Source organism: Trichomonas vaginalis, chromosome II, assembly GCF_026262505.1.
Source record: "Trichomonas vaginalis G3 chromosome II, whole genome shotgun sequence".
Lineage (NCBI taxonomy): Eukaryota > Parabasalia > Trichomonadida > Trichomonadidae > Trichomonas > Trichomonas vaginalis.
The window spans coordinates 15,398,432-15,423,522 of NC_067204.1; the positions used below are offsets into that span (position 1 = coordinate 15,398,432).

A 25,091-nucleotide genomic window follows, 5' to 3' on the forward strand; every position below is an offset into this window, starting at 1 on the left:
TAGATCTTAGCAACAAGATCTGAGGAAGTAGATTTAGAGTGAGAGAGTAGATCTTAGCAACAAGATCTGAGGAAGTAGATTTAGAGTCGAAGTAGATCTTAGCAACAAGATCTGAGGAAGTAGATTTAGCAACAAGATCTGAGGAAGTAGATCTTAGCAACAAGATCTGAGGAAGTAGATCTTAGCAACAAGATCTGAGGAAGTAGATCTTAGCAACAAGATCTGAGGAAGTAGATCTTAGCAACAAGATCTGAGGAAGTAGATCTTAGCAACAAGATCTGAGGAAGTAGATCTTAGCAACAAGATCTGAGGAAGTAGATCTTAGCAACAAGATCTGAGGAAGTAGATCTTAGCAACAAGATCTGAGGAAGTAGATCTTAGCAACAAGATCTGAGGAAGTAGATCTTAGCAACAAGATCTGAGGAAGTAGATCTTAGCAACAAGATCTGAGGAAGTAGATCTTAGCAACAAAATCTGAGGAAGTAGATCTTAGCAACAAGATCTGAGGAAGTAGATCTTAGCAACAAGATCTGAGGAAGTAGATTTAGCAACAAGATCTGAGGAAGTAGATCTTAGCAACAAGATCTGAGGAAGTAGATCTTAGCAACAAGATCTGAGGAAGTAGATCTTAGCAACAAGATCTGAGGAAGTAGATCTTAGCAACAAGATCTGAGGAAGTAGATCTTAGCAACAAGATCTGAGGAAGTAGATCTTAGCAACAAGATCTGAGGAAGTAGATCTTAGCAACAAGATCTGAGGAAGTAGATCTTAGCAACAAGATCTGAGGAAGTAGATCTTAGCAACAAATCTGAGGAAGTAGATCTTAGCAACAAGATCTGAGGAAGTAGATCTTAGCAACAAGATCTGAGGAAGTAGATCTTAGCAACAAGATCTGAGGAAGTAGATCTTAGCAACAAGATCTGAGGAAGTAGATCTTAGCAACAAGATCTGAGGAAGTAGATCTTAGCAACAAGATCTGAGGAAGTAGATCTTAGCAACAAGATCTGAGGAAGTAGATCTTAGCAACAAGATCTGAGGAAGTAGATCTTAGCAACAAGATCTGAGGAAGTAGATCTTAGCAACAAGATCTGAGGAAGTAGATCTTAGCAACAAGATCTGAGGAAGTAGATCTTAGCAACAAGATCTGAGGAAGTAGATCTTAGCAACAAGATCTGAGGAAGTAGATCTTAGCAACAAGATCTGAGGAAGTAGATCTTAGCAACAAGATCTGAGGAAGTAGATCTTAGCAACAAGATCTGAGGAAGTAGATCTTAGCAACAAGATCTGAGGAAGTAGATCTTAGCAACAAGATCTGAGGAAGTAGATCTTAGCAACAAGATCTGAGGAAGTAGATCTTAGCAACAAGATCTGAGGAAGTAGATCTTAGCAACAAGATCTGAGAAGTAGATCTTAGCAACAAGATCTGAGGAAGTAGATCTTAGCAACAAGATCTGAGGAAGTAGATCTTAGCAACAAGATCTGAGGAAGTAGATCTTAGCAACAAGATCTGAGGAAGTAGATTAGCAACAAGATCTGAGGAAGTAGATCTTAGCAACAAGATCTGAAGAAGTAGATCTTAGCAACAAGATCTGAGGAAGTAGATCTTAGCAACAAGATCTGAGGAAGTAGATCTTAGCAACAAGATCTGGAAGTAGATCTTAGCAAAAGATCTGAGGAAGTAGATCTTAGCAACAAGATCTGAGGAAGTAGATCTTAGCAACAAGATCTGAGGAAGTAGATCTTAGCAACAAGATCTGAGGAAGTAGATCTTAGCAAAAGATCTGAAGTAGATCTTAGCAACAAGATCTGAAGAAGTAGATCTTAGCAACAAGATCTGAGGAAGTAGATCTTAGCAACAAGATCTGAGGAAGTAGATCTTAGCAAAAGATCTGAGGAAGTAGATCTTAGCAACAAGATCTGAGGAAGTAGATCTTAGCAACAAGATCTGAGGAAGTAGATCTTAGCAACAAGATCTGAAGAAGTAGATCTTAGCAACAAGATCTGAGAAGTAGATCTTAGCAACAAGATCTGAGGAAGTAGATCTTAGCAACAAGATCTGAGGAAGTAGATCTTAGCAACAAGATCTGAGGAAGTAGATCTTAGCAACAAGATCTGAGGAAGTAGATCTTAGCAACAAGATCTGAGGAAGTAGATCTTAGCAACAAGATCTGAGGAAGTAGATCTTAGCAACAAGATCTGAGGAAGTAGATCTTAGCAACAAGATCTGAGGAAGTAGATCTTAGCAACAAGATCTGAGGAAGTAGATCTTAGCAACAAGATCTGAGGAAGTAGATCTTAGCAACAAGATCTGAGGAAGTAGATCTTAGCAACAAGATCTGAGGAAGTAGATCTTAGCAACAAGATCTGAGGAAGTAGATCTTAGCAACAGATCTGAGGAAGTAGATCTTAGCAACAAGATCTGAGAAGTAGATCTTAGCAACAAGATCTGAGGAAGTAGATCTTAGCAACAAGATCTGAGGAAGTAGATCTTAGCAACAAGATCTGAGAAGTAGATCTTAGCAACAAGATCTGAGGAAGTAGATCTTAGCAACAGATCTGAGGAAGTAGATCTTAGCAACAAGATCTGAGGAAGTAGATCTTAGCAACAAGATCTGAGGAAGTAGATCTTAGCAACAAGATCTGAGGAAGTAGATCTTAGCAACAGATCTGAGAAGTAGATCTTAGCAACAAGATCTGAGGAAGTAGATCTTAGAGTCGAAGTAGATCTTAGCAACAAGATCTGAGGAAGTAGATCTTAGCAACAAGATCTGAGGAAGTAGATCTTAGCAACAAGATCTGAGAAGTAGATCTTAGCAACAAGATCTGAGGAAGTAGATCTTAGCAACAAATCTGAGGAAGTAGATCTTAGCAACAAGATCTGAGGAAGTAGATCTTAGCAACAGATCTGAAGAAGTAGATCTTAGCAACAAGATCTGAGGAAGTAGATCTTAGCAACAGATCTGAGAAGTAGATCTTAGCAACAAGATCTGAGGAAGTAGATCTTAGCAACAAGATCTGAGGAAGTAGATCTTAGCAACAAGATCTGAGGAAGTAGATCTTAGCAACAGATCTGAGAAGTAGATCTTAGCAACAAGATCTGAGGAAGTAGATTTAGAGATCTGAGAAGTAGATCTTAGCAACAAGATCTGAGGAAGTAGATCTTAGCAACAAGATCTGAGGAAGTAGATCTTAGCAACAAGATCTGAGGAAGTAGATCTTAGCAACAAGATCTGAAGAAGTAGATCTTAGCAACAAGATCTGAGGAAGTAGATCTTAGCAACAAGATCTGAGGAAGTAGATCTTAGCAACAAGATCTGAGGAAGTAGATCTTAGCAACATGATCTGAGAAGTAGATCTTAGCAACAAGATCTGAGGAAGTAGATCTTAGCAACAAGATCTGAGGAAGTAGATCTTAGCAACAAGATCTGAGGAAGTAGATCTTAGCAACAGATCTGAAGAAGTAGATCTTAGCAACAAGATCTGAGGAAGTAGATTTAGAGATCTGAGGAGTAGATCTTAGCAACAAGATCTGAGGAAGTAGATATTAGCAACAAGATCTGAGAAGTAGATCTTAGCAACAAGATCTGAGGAAGTAGATCTTAGCAACAAGATCTGAGGAAGTAAGATCTTAGCAACAAGATCTGAGGAAGTAGATCTTTAGCAACAAGATCTGAGGAAGTAGATATTAGCAACAATATCTGAGGAAGTAGATCTTAGCAACATGATCTGAAGAAGTAGATCTTAGCAACATGATCTGAAGAAGTAGATCTTAGCAACAAGATCTGAGGAAGTAGATCTTAGCAACAAGGTCTGAGGAAGTAGATCTTAGCAACAAGATCTGAGGAAGTAGATCTTAGCAACATGATCTGAAGAAGTAGATCTTAGCAACATGATCTGAGGAAGTAGATTTGAGAGTCGAGAGTTTAGATCTTAGCAACAAGATCTGAGGAAGTAGATATTAGCAACAAGATCTGAGGAAGTAGATATTAGCAACAAGATCTGAGGAAGTAGATCTTATCAAAAAGATCTGAGGAAGTAGATCTTAGCAACAAGATCTGAGGAAGTAGATCTTAGCAACAAGATCTGAGGAAGTAGATCTTAGCAACAAGATCTGAGGAAGTAGATCTTAGCAACAAGATCTGAGGAAGTAGATATTAGCAACAAGATCTGAGGAAGTAGATCTTAGCAACATGATCTGAAGAAGTAGATCTTAGCAACAAGATCTGAGGAAGTAGATTTGAGAGTCGAGAGTTTAGATCTTAGCAACAAGATCTGAGGAAGTAGATTTGAGAGTCGAGAGTTTAGATCTTAGCAACAAGATCTGAGGAAGTAGATATTAGCAACAAGATCTGAGGAAGTAGATCTTAGCAACAAGATCTGAGGAAGTAGATCTTAGCAACAAGATCAGAGGAAGTAGATCTTAGCAACAAGATCTGAGGAAGTAGATCTTAGCAACAAGATCTGAGGAAGTAGATTTGAGAGTCGAGAGTTTAGATCTTAGCAACAAGATCTGAGGAAGTAGATCTTAGCAACAAGATCTGAGGAAGTAGATCTTAGCAACAAGATCTGAGGAAGTAGATCTTAGCAACAAGATCTGAGGAAGTAGATCTTAGCAACAAGATCTGAGGAAGTAGATTTGAGAGTCGAGAGTTTAGATCTTAGCAACAAGATCTGAGGAAGTAGATTTGAGAGTCGAGAGTTTAGATCTTAGCAACAAGATCTGAGGAAGTAGATTTGAGAGTCGAGAGTTTGGATCTTAGCAACTAGATCTGAGAGTTTTATCATTTCCGGCATATTGGGCCGAAAAGGAGTGATCCGCGTAAGTATGAAAAAAAGTGAATTTTGTTGTATGGTGTTTTTTATTATATCCGTTTCTCTCACAATTTTCAATAAATATTATTGTTCAAACGGAAATATAAATAAACAATTCAAAAATAAAAATGTAAATGTAAATTGAAAATGTATTATAAACATGCTAAAAAGCGTATATTTTAAACTTAAAGGAAAAATGAAATTCGTAAAAATGAGCATGATGTTTGATAAGGGAGTTTTAATTTTTTTTTCAAAAAAATTAAGGAACTTAAATTGAGATTATCAGGCTATGTAGTGGTATTTTTACGATCTGACTGCAGAAATCGAATCAGCGAGACCCGAAGATTCATATTCCGCTGGAAAAATAGGGTTTCGAGGCGTAGATAGGGATAAAAAGATGCTTTAAGAAGATCTCAGTAGAAATATGGTTTATAAGAGGATATAGGTCAGGATATAAGATTATGAAAATTGAAGAAGTGAATTATCAAGATGTATTTATGAGTAAACTATATTGTTTTAAGCTATCTAAATCTGTTTTGATATAAAACGAAAAAGAAATGCTTTAAGTGTTCGGCCACTTAATCATTTTCCCACAAATCATTATGAACAGTGAGAAGATAGAAATTAATTTATCATGTGTAGATATTGCCACATTTAAGAAGCTTGAAAAGCTTATTAAAGAAAAACTTCCTGGTGTTATTTATAATAATATCGCAGATTATCAAACAAGTCCCAATCAATCAAAACTATTACAAGAGAATACTATTAAATCAATGATTGCAGCTTCCAAAAACCGTGCTCTAAGCTATCAAAGATCTCTGCAAATGAAAAAAATCAATGAACAAAAAAAATACAAGATGGAACTGCAGACGAATTAGAACAAGAAGCAGAAAAGGCAGATCTTGAAACTCTCAATGACAATGAAGATGATTCTGATGATCAAGATGAAGATGAAACAAATGGTGATGAATCCTTGAGTTTAAGCGAAATATTATTAGATGATTATACCCCATTATTTAAGTACCCTCCGTTTGCAGATAAATTAACGTGTGTTATCATTAATAACATGTTATATAATTTAAATTTTCCAAACTCAAAGAGCCGACGATACTATGCGGAGACACTTCAATTTGCCTTTATGTTGTATTGCCAACAACCCTCAGAATATTTGTTGGCAAGACAGAAACTTATGTTGCCATCAAAAGCAACTCTATTTCGAGTCTTTGGTAAAGATATTGCAGCATGGAAGGAACTTTTGCTTTCAAAATCATCTTCACTCCCAGTATTCCTCAGATTCAGGGAATTATATCCATATACAGATGAGGAATTACGTGAACAATGCCATTTTTGCATTGGAATAGATGCAATCACAGGCAAATTATGGAAGAAGTCCGGCCATGACGATCAAATCGAGGACTTATTTGCATTATATTTGATGCCATTAGATTGCAAAGGTCCATCAATATGTTTGCATATAATACAACATACAAATGGTCTTGCATCTGGAATTATGAGTGAAATCTTGGATTACATTGCTACAGTTCAGAAAACACTGAATGTTCCAGTTTTTACAACTGATGGTGACAAATCTTACGATTTTGTTTATCAGATATTCTTTCACCATTGGTACAGCCTAGTTACTGGCTTTGATGGATTAGTAGAAGTCCTTAAAAGTGCAAAATTCCAAGATCTTAAGATTATCTTCATCGCGGACGTCGTTCATATAGGCAAAAACCTCAGAACGTTATTAATTTTCCCCAATAAGTTAATCTTTTTGCAACCTTATGATCCAACGCTGCACGTCGATATTACAAAAATTAGATTATTTTCCAAACTTGGAGATGCAATTAACAACTGTGATAAGTCTACCACACTCAATGACAAATATCCTGTAACAATCTTTAACGTTCAAACCGTCAAGGATATGCTAGATAATAATTGCTACACTGAAGCAACTTGGCTCCTTCCACTTGCACTTTGGTTTGAGGGAGTCCGAAATACCATATTACCAGTTGAAGCAAGATTGTCAATGTTCAAACTTGCTTTTTTCATCTTGCATTTCTTTCTCAGATTGCAAGATGTGGTCGGAGTCACTGATAGACTTCCTAATATAGAGACACCAGATCATCGTCTCAAATTCAAAGGTTATCTTTTTGCCAGAAGAATGCATCTTCTGAAAATGGCGACATCTCTTCTCACTCTTTATGGATTTTTAGAGGAATTCCCGAATATAAATTTTCAACATCTCACAACCCTTCCGGTTGAACATTTATTTGCCTTATTCCGAAAATTTGCGCATTCAAAAAAAGAAGTTAAAGATTTGATGAGTGCGGGAGCGCATTTGGTAATGAACCAAACCTACCGTGAACAAAATTTTGATCGTCTTGTGTCAGAATGCAGACTTGATAATTCAGGAGCAAATATGGCAAATGTCGAGGAGATGCCAGAAGATATTAAGTCCCAATATATATTCACAGATGAAGATATTGCCAGTATTACGACCGATCTTATGTATTTAGTTGGTTGGCACGAAGATCAGGTATTTTCAGTTTGGGGAAGATTAATAAAATACAATCACACACAACCATTAAGTGTTTTTGAACCTTACAGCAAAGATTTTCCGCGTAATGGAGTGGAAATTTTAAGACAAAAACTGGATCAAATTATTGAAATAAAAGCTCCAGTTCCTTTTTCAGAAAATAGGGGCTATTGCCCATCTCAAGCATACGAAACACAGTTACAAAAAGTGCCGATGGCCAAAACACCTCTTTATGAGAATTTCAATGACATACTACAATTCGCAAACTCAAATTCCTCTTCTTCTACAGAAAACTCTACAACTACAGATTCTACATCTCAAGGAATTCAATCTCAAAATTCAAATTTTCCAAATGAAAATTTGGAAAATTCCCAAAATGCAGAATCAACTGATGATTTTCAATCATTAATAACGCCAATACAAGAAGATCATTTTCCTTCTGCCAACGAACTAAAACAAGGGTTTGATATTGCCCATGATGTTTTAATTAGTCCGCCACCTGAGAATCAACATCCAGAAATTGATGAAGAAGAGACACAAAAAGCAATTTATCTATTACAAAACTTAGACTTTCCTAAGAAATAAAATTATTTAATTTATTCTTGTTTGTTTTTTAATTAAACATGTATATTTATTAACATTTCCTTTTTTAATACCTTTCCAACTTCTATTAGTAACAAACACATAACTAATTTGAAGATTTAGCGTTATGAAGAAGTATCCAAGTAATAACGTCAATAATGCATTTGCGATAGGATATAATTGCACCAAAGGTTAAAACTTGTATAAAGAATGAAAAATGAAATTTAATATAATTTTTTTTCGAAAAAAATCCATGCTTGGCTAGATTTTCATAGTTATTGAATATGCATTACTGACATCTTGTAAAAGATGCCGATCAAGGCTTTCAAGATTGCTAAATTTCTCGATTAAAATTTACATTTTTTTTTATTTGTGTTTAATTACATTTTACAGTTTGCAGACTTACATAAAATCCGCAACATAGTGGTTATTTAATATTTGCCCCACAGTATTGTAGTTTGAAATTTACGATAAGATTATAATTGATAAAGTAAGGTTTTGTCATTAATGCATCTTATAAACTTTCATTGATAAATATGGATAGATAAGTTCTGTGTTCAAAAGTAAGCATTTTTTTAAAACGCGCAATTATATCAAGAACGACTATCATAAATTCATGAGTATCGATGATTTTCGTTTAGGATGGACTTAATCGGCTTGATTGATATACATATTTTAAAATGGCATAGCTTTGTGCATGTTATGTCAAGCATTGTGCCAAACCAATTTAAAATGAAACAAATTATTTTAAAGAAACTATATATGAACTATTCGAACACTTTATATTAATGTAGGGAGCTATAAATTTAAATATTCTAAAAATTTATTTATTTGTTAAGAGTTCGGAACAAATTTATTATTGAATATATAGGAAATCAAATAATTATGCATAATCGCATAAAAAAATGCTGAAACAATGAAAAGAAAAAAATAGTTGCCCAATAGAAAAAGTCGAACCCATACCCCTACCCATTGAGTTATCCTCACTTTCAAGTTTCGATCGAAAAAAAGGTATTTAATCGCGTAACTCGCACCGTTTAGTCGTATTTCGAAGTTCTATATAGTATTAAAGATTAAGTTACATTATGTACAAAATAACTTTTTATTGTTATTTGATTTTGATAGCATTATTAGCTGAATATGAAAAATCTCGTAGAAATAATCATTTCATTCAGACATAAGTATTGGATTGTTTCCCAACAAGCATAATAACACACGTTTCATATTATAATTTATTTCATTTCTGTACAAAATTTAGATAACGATATCAAATAAAAAAAACTGTGGCATTTTTTTACTTCAAACTATCATGAAGTGTAACCAAATTGGGTGAGTATTCTTGCTATCAGTATGACATGAAAAAGTGAACGACAAAAATTGAAGATATTGTAGTTAACTCGGATTTTTTTAATTGCAAACACATCTATAATTTGTTTAAATATCATTTATTATATCAAAATCGAAAAATTCGTTTTTGGAAATCTTTGAATTTATGAGAAGTTCTACAAAGACACTTACAAATATAGCGTTTGCAATAAAAAGGCTCTTTAATCTTCTTCATCCTTGCTCAGAAACTTCTACTGGTTACCTTACGGGTAACCTGCAAAGCTGCTTCCAAGGCATCGGGAAAATAACGTATTTTCGTGAGACTACCTTTGTTATTGTAAAAAAATTTTTCTCATGGACAACTTCATGTGAGTATTTCTCTATATTATTGCACTAACTCGTCTTAAAATCGGAGAGAAACTAAAGTATTCTTTATGTCAAATTATATAATGCAGTGTATTCATATTTTTTCTCTAAATAATGTTTGAAATAATTGCAATTTAAAATCGATATCATTCGTTTTTAGCCAGACTATGTCCACTAGCCATATTTTTCAAGGCATCCCGCCTTATGAAAGAAATTACATACCTTTAATTATAGAAATTTGCTCCAATGCTTTGAACTATAGTTTTCCTTAATCATTGCTCCAAACATACTCTCCTATTGCTGTATATTATGCAAGTTAATATTCATGAAAATCAGCAATACACTTTTCACGAAAAAGTCATTTTATTAATAAGGCCCTCCAGTTCGGAGACTCACCTCTGATTAATCTTCAAGTAATACAAATACTCCAAAGTTTGTACTGAATCAGTGAAATGTCACATATAAATACAGACTGTTATACAAAATGAATCCATTTTTCATAATATTCACTTTCCAAGTTGATACTCCCAAATAGAAACGAGAGAAGAATACTAACTTAGAATAAACAATATACTTTCTAAATTTTATTAATTTAAATCAATATTTTCGACAAGATTTCACACATTGCTAATATAGAAATTGAATCAAAAAAATTTCGACAATATTTCAGACATTACTAGGAACATTCTGATATTATTGTCTTGAAATCTGGAAAAAAAAATTAATAAAATTTATCAACCCAAAATAATCAAATTTTACATAGGTAAAATTGTATAAATTAGCACCTACTATAATTATAGGTAAAATTGATAATTCCAAATTTTTTATATTTTTCAAATTTTAATGTGAAATTAATATTTCTTCTTTTCATTTTTAAAATTTTGAATTTTTTTTGGAATTTTCATATGAGAATTGAGACATATCATTGTGATATTCTTAATCTCATATATGAGGATATGTAATTTTTTTCACAGACAATTATATTGCATTATTTTTTTGCCAATTTTCAATTTTATCCTAAGTCTTGGAACATTATTAACAACCAACATACAGAAACATAAACATGTGTACTTAAAATAGATCAACACACAGGGTTAAGACATACTATTGCCTAGTCTTCAAAAATTAGGATGCCATTCGGATTTATTCACATGGCTAGAACTTATATTTTGCTACTGAAAAGCTTGATATCATATATTTGTTAACTCAAAGACAAAATTATGAAAAAAAAAAATTAAAAAAAAAGAGAATGTTGATTGTGAATAATTTAATTTGTTGCTATAGAAAGTATATAAAAATTGAACAAATCACTTTAGTCATACAGTGAATCGGAAGCGAAATGTCTTTGACTTGAAGATTTCATATCAGGAGTTGAGCAAAGTAAGTATTATCTCAGTGTTGGAAACTTTGAATTATTGTAACTTTCATGAATCATCCATTCAATCGAAGAAGCCTGTGGAAGCTACTTTTGATCTGTTTTTTAGGGATAATTTTTCATTTGATTTTTTCTGTTAGAAAAGACGATAAAAACAGCTTTAGCCTTTGGAATGGTTCGAAAATATTTTACATGGATCTTGATTTGACTTTGATTTTAACAATTGAATTTTTTTTTTCAACTGCAATGGATTCCCTCAAAAGTTGATATATAAAGTGAATAAAAACCATACAAGATTTTGCAATTAAAAAATCGCTGTTTTATTGCATCCTCTGAAAAGTAAAAGTCCCTATAGAAAAAGTGGAATTCTGCTTTAATGCTGAATTGGATTCGCGGTAAAGTTTCTCTGAACAAGAAGAGGTTCCAAGAAGAGGATTATGATCTTGATTTATCATATATTGGTGATAGAATTATCGCAATGGGTTTTCCTGCCCAAGGATTCGAAGCTCTTTATAGAAACGATTTCGAAGATGTAAGAAACTTCCTTGATGAAAAACATGGTGACAAATATTGGGTATATAACTTATGTTCCGAAAGATCTTATAACTGCTCTGTTTTCAATAATAGAGTCTCTAATTATCCTTTTGATGACCATAACCCGCCACATTTCGACATGATCAGACAATTCTGTGTTCATGCCCAGCAGTGGATTGAAAAAGATCCACAGAATATCGCTGTGGTCCATTGCAAGGCCGGAAAGGGTAGGACAGGAGTTATGATCTGCGCTCTTCTTATCCATCTCCATTACTTTAACACAGCTGCAGAATCCCTTTCTTTTTATGGCAGAAACAGAACCTTTGATGAAAAAGGTGTTACCATCCCATCCCAAAGAAGATATGTCCTTTACTATGCAAAATACTTACAAATGGGTGTACCATTAGACCAGCCGTTTGTTTCTCAGCCTTGCGCAATTACAAAGATTATCATTAAAAACCCACCAAGCAGCTGCTTCTCCAAGAAACTCTCGATCAAGTTCACTACCATGCCAGGTGATCCCGAAATCAAGATCGAAACTCGTGGTAAGAATAATGAGCCAATAAAGAATGATGAAGAAAAAACACTTGAATTCGACGTGGACGGTATTCTCCCAATGTACGCAGGAGATTTCAGAATTGCTTGCGTAAAGGGAGGCAAAAACGTCTGGTACATGTGGTTTAATTCTGAATTTATCTTACCAATGGAAGAATTCTCAAAGGCCGATGTTGATAAAATCACCAAGGATAAGAGCGTTTCGGCAGACTTCAGGATGATTGTTTATTCAAAGCATTAAGGCATTTCATATTCGGAAAAATGTGCGCTATATATTTATAATATTGTAATATTAAACTTATTTCAGGTTTTCGTTATTTACTTTATTTCATTTACTTGTCGTAAAGAAAATTACCGACTGAACATAAAAGAATATTATTAAAAAATAAAATATATGAAGATAATGTAATCGAACAAACTGATGAAAGAGATTATCTAATTTTGTTGCGTTCGCTAAGTTGATCGTCGATCAAAGGAAATCATTGTATCTTTGAAGGCGGCCAATCATCGATTTGAACTCTGCGTTATGAGATTTATAGAATTAGTTTCTCTTTTCATTCAAGGCCTATGCGCAAAACTCAATCAATTCGAATGAAAAAACAATTTTTCAATTTCAACAATAGACTTAAGTAATATTTGATTTCACACATACAATTATTTTTTAAATTAGTGAAAATTAAGCATTTCTTGAAAAAAAGCTGTTTTTCTATTATGTTGAGAAGAATCTTGTTATCTTATGGTACTATAGTATGGATGAATGCTAAGAGAATGAATATCTTGGTTCAGATATTCCCATAGATTAGGAAATTCATTAGGTATCATGCTTCTTTGTTGAGTTTCAAAAGTAATTCAAATTTACTAACGTCTTTCGATTTTTTTTACACTATGCTTTCTAAAGGTCAACTTTATATCAATAACAGAGAAAATGAATTAGAGATTAATAGACTTAAGTTTGAAATAGAAGATGCTATAAGTCGCCGCGATTATGCTACTGCAGCTTCTCTCCAAAAAGATTTAGATAACAGAGTAGAGCGTAGAAGAAGAATGCTTGCAGGACAAAAGCATGATAATACTGTGTCAGAGTTAATGGCGCTCAAAGAACAGCAAAGACAAGAAGAATTCCAACTCCGAGAATCAATGAGAGCAAAAGCAAGAAAAATCTTAACAGAAGCAAGTCAGCGGTTAGAAGAAATCGAAAAAGAGCATACTCAACAATATGCAAAACTTGATCGCAAATTTAGTGATCAAACTTTCGTTCAACTACGTAGAAATCCGGATTTAACTATTGCTCGAAAAGCAGAGTGGTATTACTCTCAGTCTGGCAATTATGCTGTTGCTGCATCTCTTAGAGATCAAATTTCAGATAGAATTTCAGAAACAATGGAAAATAATGAGAGAACAGCTAATCAAATTGTGAATACAGAAATAGAAACTACTCTTTTCAAGCAAGAACGCCAGAAAGAATCTTTCAAAGTTCATCTTGAGAATGAGAAGAATAGATTAGTCCGTGAAGCCATTTTAGAGATGTATAGGATTGAAAACAAATATTCTAAACTCCGCCAACATATACTTGGAAATAGCAAAATTGATTACCAATACAATCGTGAAAGGAAAATAGAGCAAGAAACAAATAAAGTTAGAGAAGTACTTGATGAAGAGTTCAATATGTTCAAAAACAATATCACGCTTATCGGTATTGATCCTCATCCACCAATGTCATCAAGAGCTCCTCAGTCAGCTCGTTTCAGTACAATGCATACACCAAGAACCCCACGAGTTGATTCAGAAGAATTCCGCTCTAATGGAATTCGTAATCCAAGAGTCATTAAAGCTTTAGAAAAGTCCTTAATGAAGAGAGAGTATGCCGTCATTAATTCTGCATCTCCTATCACAAATTAATCAATACGGAACTTCTTGTTTTTATATTCATCTTGTTTATTATAAAAATTACTTAAAAATAACAAAAGAGTTCATTTTTATTCTGGCTTTGATCATATTCTCCAGTAAATAGTTGTAAGAGGTATTAAAAAGAGTAATTTTGTAAATAAAATATTTTTACTATAATTACATAGATTGCATACAACTTACAATAATGATTTTATCATTTGCGGCATAAGCATTGCTTAAAAGCATTCATTGGCTTGTGCAAAAGAGAAATAAAGTCTGTGTGTTAGTATTTTTGAAAAAGAAGGTTGGGGTCAGGCGCACTTTCTCCTCTTGTACTCAGAGAGCTATGAGAAACTCATCTTCCCCAGTTAATACATACTCTAATATTTCTTGTGAAAAAATGATGAACCACTAATATCGTCAAAAATAATCGTTCATAAATATGGCTTCATTTATAACTTATCTTAGATTTTGGATATATTCACTATTATAGCTGTTAAAATTAAATCTTCGTTAAATTTTATTTAAAACCATTGTTTCAGTAATAATTTTTATCTTCCTTCTGATAGGTGAAACTAAACGAATACATAAGAGTCTCTTAAGCAAGGTGTTAACAATTTGCATTGATGAAAGCTCACTTAGAAATTTTATTGGAGACAAATTTTAAAATCAGGTGCTTTAAGGGTGCACCCGTATGTACGTTTATTTGAGAGGAGGATTACCCTCTCAATTTTGAGGGATTCGTTAGTTTATTTTCTCGATGAATATGCAATAAAATTTGATTTTTACCTTATCAATATACTTCATATAATATACACATGTTCATGTAAAAACTTTTTTCCAAAATCCTCAGGAATTAAGGGATTTTTGAATTTTAAGAATTTTTTTCGAATTTTTTCGAAAAAAAATATTTTCAGAACAGCCTTAACGGCTAAGATTTAGGAACAATGTTAAGTATCAAAAAGAAAGGAGGTCTGATATAGACAACATATATCGTTGAAGGTTGAAAAAAATCTCTAATATTTGAGCCCAAAATTTCAAATTTTAATTTTTTGAAAAAAGAGGCACCCGTATGTACGTTTATTTGAGAGGAGGAGGATTATATTTTTGAAAGGGTGAAACATTATGAATATGTTAATTATATAATAATATGTATTATTATAAAAAAGAAAAAATAAAGCACGTTAAAATTTTTCTTTCTTGATTTTTTACAAATCTACTTAGAATTATGCAAAATATGACTAAATAATTATAAATTTCAAGTTAAATTTTAATTTTGATAAATAATTTAAATTTCAAAATATCAAGTTCAGTTCGACTATGTATGTAGTAATTCCTCAATAAAGTGCCAAAACCCTATTAAAATATATGAACATTTTCAACATTTTAATGTTTTTATTTAAAAATTTGATGGAATATGAGCTTCAAACAATTATTATGTAAATAAAAATAATTAAATATATGTATTTATTCGTATTACAACCGTAGTAAGTCGATTCTTCCTTTCTTCTACTGAGTTTTGAATTTGATTTCGAATTGTAAAGAGATTCAAAGGGAAAATACTAGCGGATAAAAACTACCTCCATGAAAGGGTCATAATGGAGTCAAGTTGTATTTTTTGATATTTTTTGCTTTTCGAGCCTAAATAGGTAGCCAAGATAATGCCTAAAAATAAGGTTCTAAATTCTGAAGTTTACATGATCCTCTCGTGTGCACCCTTAAATAAAAAGTAAAGGTACTACGGAAGTTTGTACGTTATTTTGACAAATAAAAAAAATTTCCTTGACAAATGTCTAACAGGCAAAGTCGTTCAATACTTGCAATATAGATTATATCTTTTGGTATAATGAAGTATACTCTTAACTCTAATATATGTATAACTTTTAAGCAATTATAATTAGTTTTAGTTCTGCATAATCTCCATTGAAAAAAAATATTGGCTATTTTCCAAATGCTGAAAAATATGGGATTTACATGAAGAAAATAAGAGATCTGTGAATCAGAATATATAGCTTAATTTTTGATATTTTATATGAAAAAATCCCTTGATGATTCGACAATATTATTTATATGTTTATATAGTATTTGGAAAATATATAATAATATTAAACTTTCAGAAGATTCTGCCTAAGCGTTTTGGAGAAAAAGTGTTTTCAAGTTCATTATTTAAAAGGTAGACTGTTTCATAGTCATTAGACATCTACAAACTTTATCAATAGAACTTCGGCCAAAAAGCTTTGCTACAAACAATCACGAAAATTCGCTAATCATTGATATCCATTAAACTTATACGGAATTCAAAATTTAATTCAGCCAACCACAAAATTTCCAATTTACCATTACACTCGTTTTGATATCCCCATGTACAAAAGTCATAATCTTGGATGTTATGACTATTATGTAGAGGAAATTATCAAAGAAACTATATTTGAATTCGGGAATTTCAATCCATTACCTCCACAAAAAGAACAATGATGCAAGAAAATTCGTTCAACAAATACAAAAGTTCATTTTGTCAGAGCCATTTTAATAAATTTTGACTTTAAGGCTTAGAGCCAAAAGCTATACCATTACATTAGAATAAACATTATACGTTAGTTATAATTTACTGATTTTATATGGTAAAATTTGTATCATATGAAATTTAATTATATTAATCTTTATCTAGAGAGAAAATACAAAAATTTCCTATGCAATTTGACATAGACATCCTTCATGAGTGTATACCTTACTAAAGTATAGATAAATATTCATTGTGAGAGTGTGATTTGAATTCAAATTCTACTTAAAAAGCATAATTTTAAGGAAATGATTCTAAATAACTGAATACATTGCCATATATATATTAATAATATCTGCTTCATTTTGAATAAAATTCAACATAGAATTCCCAAAAAAAATTGGAAAAAAGAATATAATATCAAAAAACTAAGCATTTTAAGTGAAAATCGCAAAATTGAAAAAATTTTGGAATTATAGATGCCTATTATAATAAATGCCTTTGTGAAAATTAGCATTTTTCTCCATATATATGATCAATTTAATAGTGAATAATTATTCACAAAAAAAGTTTATTGAATATTGATATGTTTCACAAAAAGAGTACTAACAAAAGGAAAAATATAGTAGGCAATCATATAATTTATGTAAAATGAAACATTAAGGATATTTATCTTAGAATAAAAAGAATTTTACTAAGTAGTTATTTAAGGATTTGTTTTAAAAGGAATATACAAAGAGAAGTATGAAGTTTCAAGCCTTCTTCTCTTCATGATTTCGAAATTTTATTGTACGAGCATGAATAAAATCTTCTCTAGTATAACAGTAGGTAAGCATTAGCTTTTTAATTGAATATCACACAAGTTCTTTAGTATAATATTCGTCGGATCAGCAAATGTTGGTTCAAAGTCAATCAATAAGCATTTTTTGCGAGACTTTCTATCTGAAATCTTATTTTATTGAAATGACCATGATAGTTTTCGCTTAGTGTCTAGGTATTGAAAGTAAATTTATGAAAATGAATTTTTGTTTTGCTAAATCATATTAAATTTCTCTTCCTATTAGACAGCATGCAGATAACAAAAACATTTCCAATCAGTATTCAATTGGAATAATGCCAAGTTCTTGCATTTGCTGTCAAGATGTATAAAAATCCAAAAAAAATTTTTATCAAATGCATTCAAAAATGAATTAACTTTTTCTCCAAAACCCTTAGGCCAAAGTCCGCCATACTTTGCATAGAACCTTATATTTGTAACTTGATTATATTGACAAAGTTTGGGCTTCCAAGGATCAAGGGAAAAAGTTCCGAAGTACCTTTTAAAAAGTATGGAAGAAAATATACCTCACATTAAAGCGAGTTTAGATTGGAAAATATAAACAGATCATGAAAATATTACTAAATATAATATTGTTTCCGTGGTAAAATCAAAAATTGAAATAATTTCTATAATTTACACGGCAACTTAATTGTGAGTGTCCACTTATTTTATTATGCTGAGTGAAGAATATCAAGAATTGATGGAGTTAAACAAAGACTATGTCAATATAACGGATGCATTGTACAAGCTAAAGACATTCGATGAAGCAGAAATTGAACGAATTTATCAAGATATCAAAACCAAGTTGATCGAATCTAAAAAAGTTTCACCATCTTATATTATAGACATGATATCAGTCGCAATGAGCTATAACCTTCGTTACACTAAGTCATACATGGCTATATTCGAAAAATTATATGAAGATTATCAGCCAAAACAAGCTAAAATCACTTATCCAATTTTTGCTTACCTTATCTTTAAAGAGTATGATATTGTTTTGGATAAAAGACATGAACCATTATTCGATAGTTATTTATCAAAAAATATTTCAATAGAAATTCATGAAAAGAATTCTATTTATAGAGCAATTATGGATGATGACCTTATGTCATTTATTACATTCACAGAACAAGAAGGATTTGACAAAAATGCACAGCTAAACTCTCCACTTTATCCATATACAATATATCAAGGATATTATTATCTTGATTTATGTTGTTATTATGGTGCTGTTAATTGTTTCAAGCTTTTGAGATCAAAATTCGGTTCACCAATTACTACAAGTTGTCTCGAGTTTTCTTTTTTAGGCAGAAATGCAGAAATCCTGAGTGAATGCATGAAAGAATCAGAAGAATTTGATAGATGCAAGAAATATGCAATTATTTCACATAATATTGATTTTGTTTCATTTTTGATGAATGAACATAACATTAATATATATTTAGGTTATTGCGATTGCCATAATCTTCATGCATTTCTTGTTTATTTGGATCAAACAAAAGATTTCAACACTTGTTTCGTTCATTCACCTAATTTCTGTAATTTAAATCTTTGTGAATATTTAATTTCACATGGTGCAGATGTTAATGCTATTGATGATCTTGATAAATCGGCTCTTCATACTGCAGCTGAATCAAATTGCAAAGAAATTGTTGAGTTTCTTCTTTCACATGGTGCAAATGTGGATGCAATAGAAAAAACTAATGGAGAGACTCCCCTTCATAAAGTTGCTGAAATAAATAATCCAGAAATTGCAGAACTTCTTATTTCTCATGGGGCAAATGTCAATGCAACAAATTATGGTGATGAGACACCACTTCATTTAGCTTCCAATTGGAATTGCGAAGATACAGCAAAAGTTCTTATAGACCATGGGGCAGATGTAAATGCTAAAGCTGAACTTGGAAGAACTCCTCTTCATTGTGCGGCAAAGTACAATAGTTATGAAACAGCAGAACTACTAATTTCTCATGGTGCAGATATAAATGCAAAAGATTTATATGGAATAACAGTTCTTCAATATGCTTCAAGAAAAGATAGTGAAGATGTTGAAGAGCTTCTTTATTCACTTGGTGCTGATGAAGGTGAATAAAATATGATCGATGTTTAATTTAATAAACATAATCTTTGTCTAGTTTCGAATCTTTTTTTAACAAACCAGGATGCGACATTCAATAAATTCTTAAAATTCATATCTTTCAATTCTATTGTTACTGAGTTAGCTGCTTTCAACTTATTAGAAACAAAATAATTGAAATTGAAATAAAAAAAAATCGAAATATATATATATAAAAGTCCGTAATTTTAAAATATTATAAAAACTAAACAAAAATTAAGCAATTTGCGGCTGAATCTTATGATTCGAAGCGAAGCGGATATTGAAATAAATTGCTTCAAGCAAATCTTTAAAATCTTCGATAGTATTAGCTCGATACTCTTCCTTATCAGGACCAATCAGTAGTGACGGCTTTTCTAAATCATAAGTTGGTGAAAATAGTTGAGTTCCATCATAAGGAAATGACTTCAATTCTTTTGAACCCTTTCCTAAGATAACTTTTTCTGGTTGTACACTACATTGCACTGAACTTTTCATAATTCTATTTTTCTGTTTAGTTAGATCGCAAATGTAAGACTTTGGTGATTTTTCATTGGCAATGAACATCTTCCATTTAACAAAAGCGTCGTGTGTTTTCTTGAAAAAATCAAACGTATCCATAATGTCGTAAGAATAAAAGAATACTGAACTATCTGTAATTTTAATCTCTTCGTAGAATTCAAATACATTTGGATATGGAAAAGATTGAGTTGGTCTAATTTTATGGATACCAAGATGAAGAACAGCAAATGGCGCTGTCATTTCGTCAACGCATATATCGAGAAACTGCCCATTAAAATTTATCCAGTATTTTTTCCAAACTTTGGATGATGGCAGTAATATGTTATAATACATTTGAATAAAATTTAAATAAAATTTATATAAAATTTATATTGAATGATGTTTAACGGACAACCTGCATACATTGTAAATGGTTCATATTGATCTTTTATTTCATTGTCAGAATGTTAGAAATTTTACATCACTCTATGCTATAGCGACTGTTCTAATAAAAAATCTCTCATTTATTTGAACGAAAGAAACGATATTTGAATTGAAGCAGCAAAATCTTAAAATGTTCAATATTTTGAAATCATTTTTTGAATATTTTTCATTAATTGATTTCAAAATAAGTTTATTTCTGCATTAGAAAGCTATTATTGTGAATGTCAGATTCCAGAAATGTTATTTGTTTTGAAAAGAAAAAATCATTTGTGTTTATCAAAGGACAATGCAAAATATAAAAATTTTGAAGAAGTGATATTAAAAGGAGTAAATTTAAGATTGAAAAAAGAAATTTCAAAAAAATTATTTTGATGATAATGATAAAATGGTTCAAAACAATTATGATATCTAATATAAATTCACATTCTATTACTTTATAAAAATTACAAACATAATATAAAAAAAATAATACATATAAAAATTGAAATTACTCTGTTGGTTCTTCAGGTTGATACTTTGGAAGTATCTGATGAAGAGCTTCGACGTTTTCTGGACCAACAATTTTTTCAAGGTTTGCATACAAAACAGAGGACATTGTGAACTGAGCAATTGACAATTTATGGGGCACTTTTTGTTGTAGCAAGTTGAGAATGGTCATTGCGAGTGTCTTTTTATCAGTTGCAAATTTTGTTGCTTTTCTGGATACAGATCTTAGTTGCTGTAGCAAGATATTGAGTAGATCGATATCTTCGCAGTTATCAGGCATCGCATTCGCTAAAACAAAAGTGAAATTCATGGATGAATCATAATTATTAACAATATAAGGTAAAACAAGCTTGATTGAGCGTAGGATCTCTTGTGTATGGTCTGCTATAACTCCTGGATTCTGATTTGAGATTTTTGCAAGAACTGGGATGATTTTTAGTTTTGCTTGGGTATTAAACAGTTCTGTAGTGAGATGTTCTACGCAGCTTTCGACAATGATGCTCAGATTCTTCTCATCTTGTATGTATCCGCAGACTGATTCGACAATTCTTAAAATTGCGATCAAATTTGCATTGTTGTTGGCCGTTGCAATGCAGTTTATGACAATATCTAAGCAGTCTTGTATTATTGGCATGACCGATTGCCCGAAAACATCAACCATTGAGGCTAATAACAAATAACCGTCATCGTCGCAGCCATTTTCAATCAGAGCCATGGCCAGAGCGTTTATTTGGTCGCTGTATACATCGCAGCTCTGCTGGGCCGATTTTATCAATTGGCTCAAATAACCGATACATGGGGAAATTGTGGGGATATTTGAGTTCAGAATGGCGTTGGCGTATTCGAGGATGCCCTCAATGAGATTAAGAGCGGACTGTTGGTCGAGTGTCGCTGCAATTGAAGTCAATACTCGGAATGACTCCGAAACAAGCTCAACTTGCTGAGATTCTGTAATAATCTGAAGCATCTGCTGGGATACAAGCTCAACAGCACCCTCTTGGCCCGAATTTGCGATGGCCGATAATAATTGTTGGGAACAATCACTCAAAGCAGGTTTTTCGGACTGTAGAACTGTAAGAGCGAATTGGAAGAGTGCATTGCTTGGTTCTAATTGCTCGGATTCGATCAAAAATGTTGCTTCTAGCAAAGCTTGCTGTAAAACTCTTGGAGAATCATCATCTAATAGCTCAAAGAGTATTTGGTTCCTTGTTTCGATGATTTCATCTGTAATTTCTGATGCACGGCTTTCATCTAATAATTTTTCAGAAATTTTCAGAGAAAAAACGGCGCAAACGAATCTTGCTTGCGGTTCCTCTGATTTTATATTGTTAGAGATGTATTCCATGCACAACGGATAGCAATTATCGAATTGATTTTCAATAATCATTTCTGTCATTGAAATTGCGGCCAAAATCTTGTTACTTTCTGTAAATATCTCATCTGTATCAAGTGGATCTGTCGAATTATCTGAAACTAATATTGCAATGCAGAATTCAAGAATTGCTTGCCAATTTTCTTGAAGAATCGTATTTGAAATATCAGAAAGCATAAACGAAAGATTTAAATTTAAAAATGGCCACATTGTTATGCTCGAAGTCATCACAAACATGTATTTTTCGTAACATTCTGGAAAAAGATGAAAAATTTCAGGTAAAGAGAAGCAAATTGAAGTAAATAGCTTTGATGATTCAGAAGGAAAGTCCATAGCGTTGTTCCAGACTAAATTAATAATCGCAACTAAGAATTCTTGAGATGCTTCGTGTAAATCTGTATAATGGATCAATCTTTCGACAGTAAGTAGTAAATAATGAATAGAATCATCGTTAGTTTCAAGTGATGAGAAAATTTGGATCAAATTCTCGATCATTTGAATTCGTATTTCTAAAGGAAAACCTGTAACGTTTGCTTCACTCATAACCTGAAGAACTCGTGTAACAAACTTTGTAGGTGACTGTGGAGTGATTCTAGAAAGTAATTCACCGATAACTGCGTTTGCAAAATCAATCGGAACAACATTAAGGAATATGATAAAAGAATCGGCAGCAGCTGCATCCATTTCTGGTATTGTACTTGATAAATACTTAATGAGTGTTGTAAAAACAGGAGTTGCAAAAGTTTGTGGATCTAAACCTTCTGGAATTCTTCTTATTTTTCCAGAAACACGTTTAAGAGGTACTGATAACATCTTGATTGCATTAAGTCTCGATTTGACTTGAATCTCCTCTGTCTCAATGATCTCGATTAAATTGAATACATAAGTCTGCGGATCTTCTTCTTTTAGCTGCAGCAAGTACGCATTTGCTTCATTGATCTCTTCTGTATGTTGTGTCAAAGAGTTATCGCTAATTGATCTGAAACATTCATAAAAGGATTTGTGCATTTCTGCCAAAATTTTATATCGTCTTGGAAACACATTTTTGTAAAATGCATTTCTTTTTACGAAAATCATTATGAAATTTAATGTATAAGAATATTTTATCGTATTTGGCTTGAGATTCATCTTTTTTAATTAATGACTTATCGAATTAGTGAGATGCTAACATTGGAAGCTGATAAATATTGGTTTTTATGGGATAAACAGATGAATACTATGGAACAGAATCTGAGAACAGGAAAAGGTTCAATATTTTTATGAATAAACATTAAATCAATGCTTGAATTCATACTCATTAAGATTTAAATCTTGTACCATTGTTTAGTGTTAGGTAATTTCATATAGATTTTGGATAATAAACAATTTTCATCACAAAATTCCTTTATTATGGGATGATTTTGTATGAAGGTGTTTCAATGAGGAATAAATTTAATAATTAAAGTCAATTTATTATAATAACAAAAAATACAAATAAAAATTCACCAATTAAATGAATTACCGTCTTCAAAACCAAGTGTTTGGTCAGTAATTCCCCAAACATTCTCGAAGCTTGCATCCTGTGTTTGCTGAATTGTTCCTACTCTGAGATCTTGTAGAGGTAAGGAGCAGCCACAAATTGGGCAAGTCCAAACGCCAAGGGCTTGTCTTGTAGTAAGGTATGGAATTAAATCGAAGCAGTTATCGTGATGGCAGTCTACACCTTTTGCTGGAATTTCAATTTGTTGGCCTGTAATTGGGCAAATGGCAGAAACTTCGCTGAAGTAGAATCCTGGTTTAGAAGAAATCATCTGTATGATGTTTTCCATTGAACTAAACGAAGACCAGACTCCAAGAAGAGCAAATGGAACAATAATACCTCCTGTTTCTACTACAAGCCAGTTTTGCTGTCCGAAAGGAACAAGGAGGTTTGTAACATCAACAGCAGTTACGTCATTAAGTCTACGATGAAATGTTGATCCATTCAAAACAATCTTGATAGGAGAAGTAGATATACTGGCAGAAGATATTGCATATATCAAGAATCTTGGATTGAGAAGATTTTGCGGTGGAGTTGCAACAAATGAAAGTGCATTCTCAGTTGTGAGAATATCTGCGATGAATGTTGGTATAGTATTATCCATAAAGCTGTAAAATATGCTTGGGCTTAATATTGTAGGCGTTCCAAATTTCGCACTAACAGAACCTTTTCCTTTAAAGCCCATATTATAGGTTGGACGTGGCATTGATTCGAAAGAGCCACCAGCAAATCCATTTGGCATATAAAGTGGTGAAGCTGCAGACATCGCACGCTGCAACTCTTCTGTAGGATATTGTGGTTTCATATTTCTTCCTTTTAGTTTTCCCCTAGATTGAGATAGAAAGCTATCTGGAGAACCTGGAAACACGGGAGATGTGGGAAAAGACATTCGATTGAATATTGAATCAGATTTTGTCACTTTTATAATAAGATTTTAGTTATTAAGGTTATCTTATTTATATGAGAATTTCATTTTATAGGATAATAGTATCTTTTTATATTAATAAAAAGTGAGATGGAGAATTTTATTTCGAAATCATAAAATAATATTAAAATATATGAGTATGGAGTCTCATATAATTAATAATCACATTTTTAAAGAGTTCCCTTCCAATAATATTTCGATTTATTTTTAATTTGGTCACTCTATGCGTATAACATTTAAGGCCGAATAGCTCGGTTACAACTATACCGTTTGGTTCTGTAAAATTTTTCAAAATCCTTGTTTAATTTTGATTTTTTTTGGAAAAATTGTAGAGAGCACAACAGTAACAGTTAGGAGCGTCAAAATGGAATGCCAAATTGAGTGATAACTGTCTATGTTAATAAAGTTATGGTGTTATGCAGAATGTGAAAATCAATAATTTGTTAAATAATG

The 25,091-nt window shown here is 32.2% G+C and overlaps 7 protein-coding genes across 7 annotated transcripts, besides 1 other annotated feature; 4 read left to right on the forward strand and 3 right to left on the reverse strand.

Moving 5' to 3' along the window:
- Window positions 1-7,135: 7,135 nt before the first annotated feature.
- On the forward strand, window positions 7,136-8,648 carry TVAGG3_0549870 (uncharacterized protein; the record flags this gene model as incomplete). Its single annotated transcript, XM_051238144.1, has 1 exon — window positions 7,136-7,936. The coding sequence occupies one exon, from the start codon at window positions 7,136-7,138 to the stop codon at window positions 7,934-7,936; it is 801 nt and encodes a 266-aa protein (XP_051095968.1).
- A 2,669-nt stretch (window positions 8,649-11,317) lies between these two features.
- TVAGG3_0549880 (phosphatidylinositol-3,4,5-trisphosphate 3-phosphatase protein) lies at window positions 11,318-12,488 on the forward strand (the record flags this gene model as incomplete). The annotated part of the gene is made up of 1 exon (XM_001326066.1): window positions 11,377-12,330. One exon carries the CDS (start codon window positions 11,377-11,379, stop codon window positions 12,328-12,330), a length of 954 nt encoding a protein of 317 aa, XP_001326101.1.
- Window positions 12,489-12,951: 463 nt separating this feature from the next.
- TVAGG3_0549890 (uncharacterized protein) lies at window positions 12,952-14,386 on the forward strand (the record flags this gene model as incomplete). The annotated part of the gene is made up of 1 exon (XM_001326065.1): window positions 12,975-13,988. The coding sequence occupies one exon, from the start codon at window positions 12,975-12,977 to the stop codon at window positions 13,986-13,988; it is 1,014 nt and encodes a 337-aa protein (XP_001326100.1).
- Window positions 14,387-14,658: 272 nt separating this feature from the next.
- Window positions 14,659-15,694: a mobile genetic element.
- Window positions 15,695-17,937: 2,243 nt separating this feature from the next.
- Window positions 17,938-19,514, forward strand: TVAGG3_0549910 (spectrin binding; the record flags this gene model as incomplete). The annotated part of the gene is made up of 1 exon (XM_001326064.1): window positions 17,970-19,388. The coding sequence occupies one exon, from the start codon at window positions 17,970-17,972 to the stop codon at window positions 19,386-19,388; it is 1,419 nt and encodes a 472-aa protein (XP_001326099.1).
- A 69-nt stretch (window positions 19,515-19,583) lies between these two features.
- On the reverse strand, window positions 19,584-20,246 carry TVAGG3_0549920 (uncharacterized protein; the record flags this gene model as incomplete). The annotated part of the gene is made up of 1 exon (XM_001326063.2): window positions 19,629-20,246. The coding sequence occupies one exon, from the start codon at window positions 20,244-20,246 to the stop codon at window positions 19,629-19,631; it is 618 nt and encodes a 205-aa protein (XP_001326098.1).
- A 417-nt stretch (window positions 20,247-20,663) lies between these two features.
- Window positions 20,664-23,202, reverse strand: TVAGG3_0549930 (armadillo (ARM) repeat-containing protein family; the record flags this gene model as incomplete). The annotated part of the gene is made up of 1 exon (XM_001326062.1): window positions 20,824-23,202. The coding sequence occupies one exon, from the start codon at window positions 23,200-23,202 to the stop codon at window positions 20,824-20,826; it is 2,379 nt and encodes a 792-aa protein (XP_001326097.1).
- A 453-nt stretch (window positions 23,203-23,655) lies between these two features.
- Window positions 23,656-24,624, reverse strand: TVAGG3_0549940 (SUMO transferase protein; the record flags this gene model as incomplete). The annotated part of the gene is made up of 1 exon (XM_001326061.2): window positions 23,676-24,518. One exon carries the CDS (start codon window positions 24,516-24,518, stop codon window positions 23,676-23,678), a length of 843 nt encoding a protein of 280 aa, XP_001326096.1.
- Window positions 24,625-25,091: the final 467 nt, after the last annotated feature.